Genomic DNA, 13,119 nt, shown 5'->3' on the forward strand with positions numbered 1-13,119 from the left:
CAGCGATCCGGAGTCTGGGTAGAGACTAACAGGATCAGTAATATGACAGGATTCGAACCAGCACTTCTGGGTTCGGGGCCACCAAACACCCTGCAGTTACCCACACCATCCTATATCTAGCCGCATGAATTATCGCCTCATAAACACTTCACAAGTGCTATAATTACACAGAACACACAGCTCAATCCCTCCTGTAAGTTGTAGTAGTGCTTCGCACAAACACAGCTCGGCAAGGGGTTGACAAATCCGCGCTACAGGTACCAGGACTTCGGCAAACCTTTGTCCGGAAATCGCCAACACAAACTCCACTCGTACCGTTATTTACATGGACTATCAATCAAAATAGGTACAGAAAACGAGGATATCTTATATATACACACACACGAGCACTCGTAGTATTTCGTGAGCTTTGTACGTAGTATATATGAACTATAATTCAACTTGAAGAGACGAATGGATATGTAAGATAGGAGTTTCTTTTGACTATCGGCTGCGCAAAATGTTTTACAGTACATGATTTTCAAGATGCGTCATAATGTTGGAGTAAAACCTGTTTGTAATTGTATGAATGTTATTTTTTATCTCGTGGAAGTTTTATGAATTTGGTGAAAAAAGAAAGACGCTTTACACGTTTTTTTAATCTGTCGTACTAGACATATGTATCGTAGAGTACTTCTGACGGAAGTAGAGTACTATGTCTAGTACGACAGTTTCGAGACACAAGGGTAAACCCTGCATAGGCTCGGTCAGATTGACGCGGTATCGGCCCATCTAGTGAAGTTGTGCGGGAGAAAAGCCCAGGCAGCCCGAGGCACGTCAGTCCGGGGCCACGCTGATTAACTCTGGCGTGAAACGCGCCAGAAATGTAGACAACCTTCCCGAACACAGCGCCGGGCTCAAAGCGGCCCTATTTTCCGGTAAGACACGACAAGGCTGACCGTGAACTCCCCAAAGGACCTACATGGGTACACTAAGACGTCAGATATGTCCAATATCAGGACACAAACAACACAAGAGTTGGCACGATACTTAGAGACGGATACACAAGATATAAGCAGCAGTACACGGTGTACTGAAGAAAAGAAAAACAGTGCGAGAGTAATTAAGATTAAATAAAAAAAATGTTGCAAAGAAAAGGGAAAAATAAATAAGCAACTCGATGAAGAAAAAGAAGCTTTGATCAAGAGACGTAATCTTAAACATGCACTATTTTGGGTGAAGAAAATGTGAAATATTTCTTGTCATTTGCAAGTTTTCGTGGCATAAAATCTAGTTGTGTTTTTGGTTCACGCACGTGAACTATACAAGAAGTGAGTCAGTGTTCCGTGTAGAAATTTATTTCCGGCGTGTCAATTTCGTGATTCAATTTTGCAGGTTTCAGTGGGAGTGTTTTTTCTTTATCCATGAAATCGTTTTTATCGTGTCAATGTCGCACCAAGTCGCGGGAAGTACGTGCTAAGCACGTGCGAAGCGTGGCGCGACAAACCGACAGTACGCCAATTTCCCAAACAAACACTGGTAAGTACCCGATAATTACCAACAATAGCAAAACCTTAGCACCTCCAAGTGCCCATCACAACAACGGTTTGTTGACAAACCATCGCGGTTCACTGCCAAATATAAACTCTAGGTCTTCCATTGAACGATTTATCTTGGTGAGAGTTCTTTTGCTATTTTTCTTTTCCAGAAAAAATATTGTCTCAGATACTATAGCTTGACGGGTAAGTGTTTCCATAAGTGTGTATACTTTCTCTGGCCTTATCTTCCGAACGACGTGTAACTGAAAACTTCCTGGTGGGTTTGTCAACACCAGATGCCGAGTTGGGAGGGACTGTTGAGGGGACACAGCGCTGGGAATCGAACCCAGAACCCCTACATCACATTTTCTACCTCTAGATTTGAAACCATGCAACCTAGTTTGGCTATAACAAATCGTATATCATGAAACATGTCTGTTCTTTTATCTCCACTATAACAGCAAAGCGAGGAGAAGTTGAATCTATCCAACTATATAGTTTCATATTGTATCTGTTAACTGAATCTCTTCAACAAGTCTTGTCGTGACCTGTACTTAGCCCGGTGTGGCAAAACTGTACAATATAGGTCTTCTTCTATAACAGTCTACAATGTGTCATATTCCTTTATAACATACGTAATTTTCCAGCAAATGAGTAACTAGTACACGTAGCTAGACAGTTTTCTTGTTATGAGGACAGCTTATCGCATTTTCTTATTCCCACCAGGTGACAAAATTCTTTAGTGTCGTCCATTTATCTCATAATAGCTCTAAACAGTAATTACAGGCAGGGGGCATGAGAGGCGACCAAGACAGACTACGTATTGTGTAGTACGGCAATAGGAAAGAGCCACAGGCACTAAAGACCTACAACAGACCATCCCATCCTTTTCAAAAACACACTGTTTTGTGAGGAGAGTTGTTGAAGGGGGGCAGGACACGTAAATAGCTTGCGGGCTGTAAGGTTTGTGTTGTTGAGAGGAAGCCCTAACAGTTTTCTTTGACAAGTTTGGACAATAAATAAAGCGGGACGCGCATCTCTTAAAGGTGGGCGAGACTACCTGAATAACTTCTTGAGAAATAAGATTCTTACAAGACGTTTTGTGTCTTTTTCTTGACAAGTGTGTTTTACCTACGGTATCATAAGATAGTATCAAAAGCTGGCAGAGGAGTGAAGCCGGCCGAGGACTAGTAGGAGTTTGTATGCCCCGATGCCCGTCTGACTCCCTATACTCCTTAGCCAGCTTTTATACTATCTTATGGCATCGCAATGCTTGGAATACGAGTTAACCTCACAGAACTACTGTTTATAGCGTTTGCGTGGGGTTTTCCTTCCCTGGAAGAGAGAGTAATTCAAACCACATTCGTACTCCGTTCCCACCGACGAGAGAAGACAGTTCAGCGATAAGAAAGTTTACCCAGATCAACGCAAGGATGCTTTCAACTGTTCTGCTTCGGTGCCTGACTTCTGAGACGACAAGAGGCGGCGACGAAAGTCCATATGTGTGTGGTTTAATCGTCTCCAAACGTTTTCTTTCACACAAGTAGTTTGGTGATAACTGGGAGGACCCTGGTTCGAATCCGGGGAAGGGAATCCTGGTTAGACCTGCATTGTTCTTTCGGAAAGGACGTAAAATGGGGGTCCCGTGTTCAAGGAGGTGCCACAAAGCACGTTACAACCTCATTACTTAGATGGAAACCTACTGGCTTTTTATAATGTATCAAGAGGTGAATATATGAGTAAATGTATGAAGGACAAGGGAATTCTCTTACCTTGCATGTAACCGTTGGGTTCGGGACTTTTACGTTTTCTGGGCCTGCCTTTATGGATGGCGCCGACGCCGTTGTAAAACTGCGCCCCCGTCGGTGAAGTCGGGGTCTGTGGCGGACTGCAGGCGGCTCCGAGAGGAAGATGCGAGGCCTCCCCGTGCACCAGCGTCTCGTAGTCGTACCGACAGTACACGGTGTCCCCCCGCATGCCGTACTGGTCCCCGGTGGTGAGCGGACGGTTACAGGTCTCGCACATAAAACAGTTCAGATGGAAGACCAGATCACGGGCGCGCATGACCATTTCACTGGCCGAGATTCCCAAGTGACACCGGGCACACCGCTTCACCGAGAAACGTCTGTCAGAAAATATCAAGAAAAAGACAACAACAAACATTTAAAGACCCATTAAGCAACATTTGGGCTCCAAAGTTGAAAAAAAGATTTTCGACAACAAATCCTTCATGTGTATACTATGTATAGCCAATATATTTTCATCATTATGTCGTATTTTTGGTGTTTGTGAACTATGCAAAAACAAGCTTCACAAGGTCTGCTACGTTTCTGAAACAACTCAAACTAGACCTTCCTGCTCTTAGTAGCATACTGTACGCTAGTTTTAAAGACCACCGGTTTTAACATGTTTGTATGGTGCAATGATGTTGTAACCCCCATCCCTAGATATCAGTATGCAATGTTATAGTGTCGATCTCAACTTGCTATGTAAAGAAACTGTTCGAAAATCTACTTCCGATATTGTCCTTATTATACATAATGGACCTTTAACAAAACTTTCACATCTATATGATATCTTCAGCTAACAACAGTGGGCGTGAGTGTTGTTAAGGAAAATAGTACATTTTGCATACAGAACACTTAACTGCACGTAAATTATGCACTTTGGATGCGACACTCCGCACAATACGGTAGTATAAAACATCGCTATTGGCGTGTGGAATACTGTAATTTACTGATAATTCACTTCAGGCAAAGAGTCGGTTGTGTGCAGCGGTTTACGTACCGTTTTAGCTTCACTTCGCTTGGCGTTTTGTTACACGAGCAAATTCCCTTGGGGGAACATAACACATTTGTCGTAGGTCGTCTGAGAAGGAAACTCGGAGAGCCCTTTTCTCGCTGAGGAATCAGACAAGGCTTAGCTTGCTAAAACTAAATGTTCCTACGTGTTTTTTTTTATCGAATACTATTCAGTTTGTATGAAAGACACCTAAACGTTTTTCTACTTTGTTTGACATCACACCTTCTAATACACCAAGTTACTACTTCCGATACCCCGGTGTCACAATAGAAATAGAAAGACGACAAAATGGTGGGACAATTGTGGTTGCAATTTTGACCTTTCTTTGTTTCAGATCTTCCAAACAATAAAAAATGTATCCTTTTGTGCACTTTGTTCATAGATCGCGTGAGAAACCTTACTAAGTTTTCACGTAGTTTGGAACGACATCACTAAGCACTCACCATGACATGTACTGTAAAATAAGATATGTACCTGTTTAGTTTTAAAAAGGCTATTCATATGCTGAATGTTTAAGCGTTGAGAGGAAGATATGGCTAAATTCATATTTCTTATTTTTCAATTTTGAGTCAAGAAAAAGGGATAGAGTTATGATTCTTATATTAGTTGGTAACTGGGAGGCCTCGGTTCAAATGTCGGGAAGGACATACCAGTTGGAGCTTCATTCGTGTTTCGGAAGGGACGCAAAATGAGGGTACTGTTTTCGAGGGGGAGTCCCGAGCACGTTACAACAGTTTGGCTACTCAGATGGCTTAGTGACTATACTACAAGGTCAATAGTAGTGTGGAGAGTGTGGAAGACAAACCTATAGTAGTCTTGTTTGCAGTATATGGATCCATCCTTGGCGAAACATGTCAACTCCGACTCCAGCCTGAGTTTACACTCACAGCACTTGAGACAGTGGAGGTGCCACTGTTTGTCCACGGCCAGCAGGTAGTACCTGTCGACTATCCTGCCGCCGCACCCCGCGCACACTCCGGGTTTCTCCTCGGGGTGAACCACCGGCATGGCCCGCCCGTGTTCCGCGCTCGGCCCGCTACTGCACCCCGTCGGCAGCGTGGTGATATCCTGCAAGAGGAATTCGTCAAGGGCAGTCGATGAGGAGACTCGAACCTCGCAAGGTTCCCCCGCACAGTTGCACCCAAGCATGAAAAAGCAGTGGTGTCCTACGACGTCGTCACGACAAAAAATAAGGTACTACAAGACGCTCGTACGAGCAGACTACAGTCGGGAGTACTAACTTGACAGGACGGCCTGGTCACACCGACTGTCATGCATACAGACCCGCACACTATTGTGACTCCCCTCTGAGTGCGCAGGTCACAACAGCTGGTTCTCGTAACACAACACTGCCTCACCCCTACAACTCCCCGCCTCTGACAGCCCACTTAGCGCGAGACTTCAACCACAACTCGCGCGAGAACTTTTCTTTTCTCACGAGCACGATCCTAACCAGTTTCCAGGTCACATCTTAAAACTACATACGTTTGAACTACGTAAACAAACCACCATAGAACAATTTTGAACGCCCCAAACAGTTCTGTAAGCTAGTAGTATACGACAATAGCCTTGGGCAGTTCTTTTTTGTGTCTCGCAGTTGGCCGTCCAGAAAGAAATCTTCCGGGCTATCTAGAATGTTGCTTACTCACCCCAAACAACCCTGCTAGCAAAAAAGGAAGTACTCGTATCTCAGTAAAGATCTAATCTTTACCGCAAAGTGTGGAAAATAAGGCAACCGTGCCTGTGTGTGTACCCCCGGCACTGTATTCAGAACAGGCTACCAGACACTCGTTTAGTTCGCCACTTGCCTGGTTTGTACAAGTTTCTCGTTAAACAGTAACTATTTTAGGGGTGATAGTTTGCGTGCAGAAGTTTTTAAGAGCAAAGGAAAAGTGTCTGTAGGTGGAAGGAAGCTCCCTGCTGCGGGTTGAGCCCCTCACACGCGAAACCTGGACGGGAAACCCGGACGGTTACAACCGAACCCCCCATGTCACAGTCTCACATGTACCGCCGTATCCTAATTTTACTATAAAGGTATGTCTACGCTATCGTGACACAACGTTTAAACACATATAAACGCTACCGTAACACAACGTTTAAACACGTATAAACGCTAACACAACGTTTAAACACATATAAACGCTATCATAACACAACGTTTAGATAAACGCCACCGCCACTGTTTAAACAAATCTAAACGCTACCGTAAGACTAACGTCACATTTCCAAACCGGGGCCCGGCCGGGCTGTTTGTGGAAACGTACACTAGAAATGTATACGTAAAATTTACACAAATAATGCCCACGACCACTAGTATTCTCTTTACGTCCGGTCCCGGTACGGAAATGTGACGTAGGCCTAACACAACATATCCAATGCACACCGTTTAAACATATCTAAACGCCATCATAACACAACGTTTAATTATAACTAGACGTTTCGGTATCACAACGTTTCAGCATACATAAACGCTATCGCAACACAACGTCTAACCATGATCCAAACAAACGTTGGTGGATGTGACGAACCCTGGAAAAGATTAGAGCTTGGGCCACCTAGCGACTTCCCTTGGTACTGTAGCGGAACTTCATGTTTTGATACTAGTATGTCCCAATTTTGAGGTGTTAGATAGCTCTTGTGCTCGGTAAGAAGTGACATGAGTCTGGGCCCCCTAGCGGCTAGTTTCAGAATAGCGGGGGTAGTTTTGTCAAAACTTTCTGAGGAGGATAACTCAAGATAGGAATAACGGATTTATATAATTTTTGGTACGTGATAGCTTACACAAAGATGTACAATATGAAATACAAAGTGTGCAAAGTAGGAGTACATTAACACAATAAAAATATTTTATCATAGCAGTTTTTTTTTCAATGTACCGCTTGTCCTTTACATGATATGTTATTGACATTTGGGTGGCAGGTAGCTTTTACCGTCAAGACAATTTTGGGCAGGTTTGAGCCCCCTGACATTCAATTTTGGTTGATATGCCCCCCTCCCCCTCATTAACATTCTTAGAGCCAGGTGTGTTTTAAACACGTATGCTTTTGGCTTGTAAGAGCACTATTTCAATTTCATGTGTAGTTCAATTATCTTCTTGGCTAACATTCTACATTTACAATATGCACTCTGTGAACTGCCTATACATCTGCCAAAAAAAAGTGACCAACTTTCTTACTTTTTATTTTGAAACCCCTTTAAGACTTTGCCATTTTGTTTTGCAGACTTAAATTTGCTTCCGGACTGAACAGAAGATACTCAAAAGGAATTGACAGAAGAAGAATGGCTACTAATATTAAACAGAGCGGTCAACGGTGCCATCTTTAAAACGGGCCTCCCCAAAAAGATACTTTTGTCAAGTGGCACGGTTAATTGAGGTGAAGTGGTGAGAAATTCTGCACGGCAGGTGTACAAACACCTTAGAGTCGACAAGAGAGGGAAAAATCGAAGTGGAACAGTTTCTAGGTGTTTGCTGTTACACTAAGGACAATTTCCTTCAACAATACTCTACATTTTCTAAATGCCTTGTCGTTTAAGGTGTTCTATTGCAGTACCTAACCGTTATGTCAAATGTCTTTGTACTAATCAAATTGTCTACAGAACATATACGAATATAAGGTACGTATCAGAAAGGGTTGTTTTTGTTTGTTAACAAATAGCTAGAGCAAACTCTGGTTGTAAAGTAAGGTTGAAATTTCGTTAGCTACATGTATATGTAGGTGAGTAAGTTACATCAAAGTATCACAATCAGTGATTACGACGATTGATGAAAGTCAAGAATGCCAACTTATCACCGGCTATACGTAGATGAGAAAAAATAATGCTATGTCTTTTCTTCTTTATGGAACAGTCACAGAGGTCGTACTATCACCGTACAATCGCGAACTGAACACACATGAATTTGGGATAATCGTGCGTGGGTCGTAGAGACTAGACCCAAGTTGTGTTGTTACGGAAAAGGTGCTTGGTTCTATCACAAGTTCACAACATAGTTGAAAATCCTACGATATTAGAAATCATACGACAAATATGACCGCAAAGTTACAACGTTACATCTTTTTTGTCTTTTTTTATCAATGCGTCCTTTGCTGGATTTCTGAGTCTTCAATCGTCACAAAGCTTTAAAAAAGGGAGCCATATTGTCTATTGTCTGCCCAGACAGAATTCTGACGCCACCACTAATACCTTTCTCACGGACACAGACGGCAGCTCTATCTGGGAAAGACTTGGAGGTTTTCTTCCTGTACCCGCTGTCACTCGACAAGCTACGGAATATCCCCGGGCTCGTACGGGAAGCCACCTTCTACAGACTAAACACTTACCCAAGCATGGAAAAACAAATAAACACAATAGTAAACTTCCGAGTAAGGAGGGCATAAACATACAACAGACAAGATAGTCAATTTTATCCAAATGTTTCTCATAACCTCTGCGAAAAAAGGAACTAAGAAACCCCTTATAAGGTTGTATTTGTAAAAAAAAATGGCAGTTTACTAACATGTGATTCGTCTTGATGTTTGATACAAAAGAACTTTACATCAATTAGGTCACTAGATTCTTACGCCACGTTCCTTTGTGTGGTAGTTTCGGGGGGTCGCTTATTGAAAAAAATGGGGCTCATTTGTTCATATCTGCACAAAAGTAGAGAGTCTGAAATTATATACAGACATTTCTTGCTTAATTCTCAACGTACATACAGTGACTTCGTTGACATGTAATTCCTCGCAAAATTCTTCAGATATATAATCTGTTTGTTCAAGAACGTATGAATTATAAATTGTATAAAGTTACCTGTGGCGAGTTAATACGTAATCAGAGACTAGCATCTTTAATGTTGTTTTTTGATAGTCCTCTCTTTTTCATTGGAGTTCATAAAAGACCGAAAACAGCGTGTTTTTTAAAACGTAAAGGAATTCATAAATACTCGCCTTAAATTTTGAAACAGAGAACACAAGCCGTAGGAAACTACGCGAGAGGATGTAACATTAGGTGACAACCGTGAAATTTCTAATCATAGTAAACAGATCTCTTGCACAGATAAAACACTTTCAATTCCCACGGACGAAGAAAGGACAACAAGAAGATAGGGAGATTTTCACCTGGCATAAAGGCACCCCGTGGATCGGAGTATCTCTCTCAGTGAGCTGGTCGTGTAGTCACCGCGGGGAGACCGTAGTGGTGGTCGGGGTGCCTACCGGGGGTTCCCGTGTACGGTAATTTCATACCACGGTGAACTGAACCAGCACGACAAGCCCGACTCACGGCAGGGGTAGCACAGGTAGTTATTACTCGGGCGTGAACACACCGGGCCCCGCCTGCTCCACTAGCGGGGGTGGTGAGATCAGGACCCCGTGTGTAATCAGATCGTGCTCGGGGAGCCCTCCACGGGGCAATTATAAGGTACCGTCTAATACAGAAGCTCGTTTGCTCCGCTCTCGGATTTAGCTACATCGGAAGATCGATCACTGTTGGGGAGGCAAACCAATCTGACAGGGGGTTGTTGATACCGGTTAGGGTCAACCCTTGTCAACACAATATCGATCGATGGCAGGCAAACTTCTTCTCGATCGACAAAAGTCAGAATCCCAACAACGACTGAGAGCAAAGGAACTCTATATACAGAAAATTAAGCAAATATCTTGATACTAAAATATGTGGAAGGTAGAACAATAGGTATGTAAACTGGCTCATGCCCTGTGGCAATACAATTGGACGACTGAATGTAATCCGAAATTTGTGTTCTTTGTTTGAGAGCATGTTAACAAATGTCATGAGTTGTTTTTGGTATGGTTCGTTTCACAAACTTGTAGTCAACCATAGACCAGCCCCCCTCCCCCTAACACTCGTTTTAAAGTGTCACCTATATGATGACGTGCATGTTACGACAGATAATGCGTGACTTGTTATCAACATGGCTATATGTCACCGTAAACAATGTGAAGGTCTGGCGGCGATGGGTGGGTGTCCGCCCGCCCGTACCTTCTGTGTCTCCCTGGTGCGAACACAGCACGTTCCACCTGCTCCAGTCCAAGCAGCCGTGACCAGATGGTCCCCTCGTAGTTTCCCTAACCCCACAGCACCTCAAATCGAAAAGAAAACGTACAAAAGGACGATTTTTGAACACACACGCTCGTTCGCTGTATTCCCTTTTGCCTTCGGGGGAACTCTGTGGTGAGAAAAAAATGCTCAGCTGTGTGGCAAAGAGTTCGCATTGCTAGAGGGCAAAGAAACTCACGTAGAAAACTCCCCAGACAATACAACCGTAAAATGACGATAAACAACAGTCCTTATCTCTAAAAGGTGGAAAACATTTTGTCCTAAGGTGTTGTCGTCAAGCGAAGGAGGAGATTTCGTTTTGAAAAGAAGTTATGACGTCTTGTTTTTGCTAGAGTCGTCAGCTCGGTATCTGTACTACAATCGGAAGAATTACCAAGATGATATATTTGTCTAGCTTGCATTTAATAGATAAAATCTTTCGAAATCTTACGCGGATGTTTCTAGTTGTTTGTATGATATTTCATGTGCACAGCGTCCGCGTATTAGCGTTATACAACATATAAAATTTCAAACATATTCTCAAATATTCGAGTTAAGATAAAGCCTCAAAACTAAAAAAGATGTGCAGTGCGGACATTGTTGTCATTTTTATCTGCAGCGAACATCTTTGGCTCGTCTTCCAAAAGTCACAAGTCATTATCTTGTCAGTTGACGAACACTTAACATATATCATCAATCAATTGGTGACGTTACTGTATTTAATATACCTACGGTTCATAGCTACCAAAACGTACAACAGTTCGCAGCAACACAGTAACGCTAACTATCTAAAAAGGGTTGTAAGAAACCACGATTTTTAGGAAAAGAAAGAAGTTCCTGACTTGGTAAGATAGGTACGTATAAACAGTTGCTATTTAAAGTGACAGATACTACAAGGGGTGTACAGAAAATTCGCCCAGGTATAAGTAATAGGGGAATCATAGGATTTGTGTTGCTGTATTATGTGTACACAGGGCCGTGATTTCAGCTTGATTTTACACGCTATTACACCGCAGTTATGTCAGATAATGCGGCGTGATAGAATCACGGCATTGTCCCGCTGTCAATCTTAAAGGTACGCTACGTAATTATCTTTGTGTCCCCCCAAGTTAGACCCACTTGGCTGTAAGTAACAACTTCCAGGCCTCCAGTAGGCACTCTAGGGGGTGGGCTAATGAGTTTATCACACTCCAGCTGGCTACAGGGGAAGATCTTCCTCTTTTCAAACACTATTTTTTTTCACTTCAGAATAGGATATAATCATGCACTTAGTCTATTTTGTAGGGTATCAATAAGCTGAGGTTACATTCCCTTCAAAACTGCAAGAAATCTTGCAAAGATTACGTTTTTCAAAAACTCTGGTGCAACTGTCATCAGACACCCCACTGTGCTGTCAGGCACACAAGACACTGATAAGCCAGATGTGGGCGTGTTTCCCTAGGCAGCATGGAGGTCCATGTAGGAAGATCACAGTTTTTAGACATCATCTGACATGTTTATTTGATGCACTGATGTTGCAACTTCTCTCACTGAGCCTTGATATTCAATGCTAAAGGGTAGATTTAGCTTACTATGTAAAGAAATGGCAGGAATATCTACTTTTTGTATTGTCCAAATATTACGTAGCATAGCTTTAACTTGTGGCGCTGTGTTCGGCTAGCCTCTCTACCAGGCTTCGTGGATCGGTGGTCTAATTGTAGAAATTGGACAAATAGAGTCTATAGTACGGTAGGAGAGTCAGCCTAGTCTCTACCAGGCTTCGTGGATCGGTGTTCTAATTGTAGAAATTGGACGAATAGAGTCTATAGTACGTTAGGGGAGTCAGCCGGCCAGAAGAGTACGTTTCCTCGTACGTGAGGATAATGATTCTACCGATCCACGGAGCCTGGTAGAGGCTAGTGTTTGACCCAGAAAGCAGACGCCCTGGGTTAGAATCCACTGATATTATCACCGATTACGAGCCCTTGGAAAAGGCACAACTTTCCTCACCCCACCGAGATGTAAAAGTGTGCAATAGACTTCTAGTGGGGAGGTAACAGGCGGTGGAATGAGAGGGTTTGGCTTTACCGACCAATATCGTGCCCCAAACACAGTGGATAATAACACACTGTGCTTGAGTAAGGCCTAAAAAAATGCCATGGGGCTAGTTTACCTTTTTACCTTTATAGCGAATCTTTGTTTCAAACTCAGAACCATTCATGGCAACGTTGGTCCGATGTTTTTTTCTTTAGATTCAAATGTTGACACAACTTTTGAGATAATGGGCCGTATCAAGTTAACAAATTTATATTAGTGCAATCTCCAAACATAACATTTGCATATGTATACGAACATATTTGTATGAATGAAAGAAACGTAATGAACACAAACTGATAACATGCAGTATTAAACTTAGACAATATAGCAAAATGTTTTGAAAGTGCAACTCCGATGCTTCATATCAAATTAGCACACTGTATGTATAGTTTCAGTTTGAGACAGGTGTATAGTCAGCTTTCCTAAACATTAGAAACAACTTTACAATAAATACGCCTGTATTATTTACGTCCATAAGTAACTAGCTTTTTATATTTTTCGAAGTATCGATGCAAGGAAGGATACGTACATTTGCAGTTATGGTTAAGTTTGTTTGTTATTATACATGTACATGTCCAAAGTTTATTGTCATACAAGCCAATATGGTTAGGAATTTTTTCACACTGTACAAACAATGGAATAATCATTTATTCATTCACTAACTCATACATTCGATCATACATCTTAAGCT

The 13,119-nt window shown here is 42.4% G+C and overlaps 1 protein-coding gene across 2 annotated transcripts in view; it reads right to left on the reverse strand.

The window, feature by feature from the left end:
• Positions 1 to 9,888, reverse strand: part of LOC118421290 (LIM/homeobox protein Lhx9-like) — a 39,002-nt gene extending 29,114 nt beyond the window's left edge. Inside the window, exons 1-3 of one of the 2 annotated variants that reach the window (XM_035828521.1) lie at positions 9,416 to 9,888; positions 5,125 to 5,387; positions 3,290 to 3,642 (exon numbers count right to left, since the gene is read on the reverse strand). In XM_035828521.1, coding sequence (XP_035684414.1) covers positions 3,290 to 3,642; positions 5,125 to 5,327 — 556 coding nt within the window. In that variant the 5' untranslated portion in view covers positions 5,328 to 5,387; positions 9,416 to 9,888. Of the gene's footprint in view, positions 1 to 3,289; positions 3,643 to 5,124; positions 5,955 to 9,415 lie in introns of those variants that run through there. The other variant, XM_035828519.1, reaches the window with a different exon arrangement.
• Positions 9,889 to 13,119: the final 3,231 nt, after the last annotated feature.

The sequence above is a fragment of the Branchiostoma floridae genome, chromosome 8 (genome assembly GCF_000003815.2).
Source record: "Branchiostoma floridae strain S238N-H82 chromosome 8, Bfl_VNyyK, whole genome shotgun sequence".
NCBI classification, from domain to species: Eukaryota; Metazoa; Chordata; class Leptocardii; order Amphioxiformes; family Branchiostomatidae; genus Branchiostoma; species Branchiostoma floridae.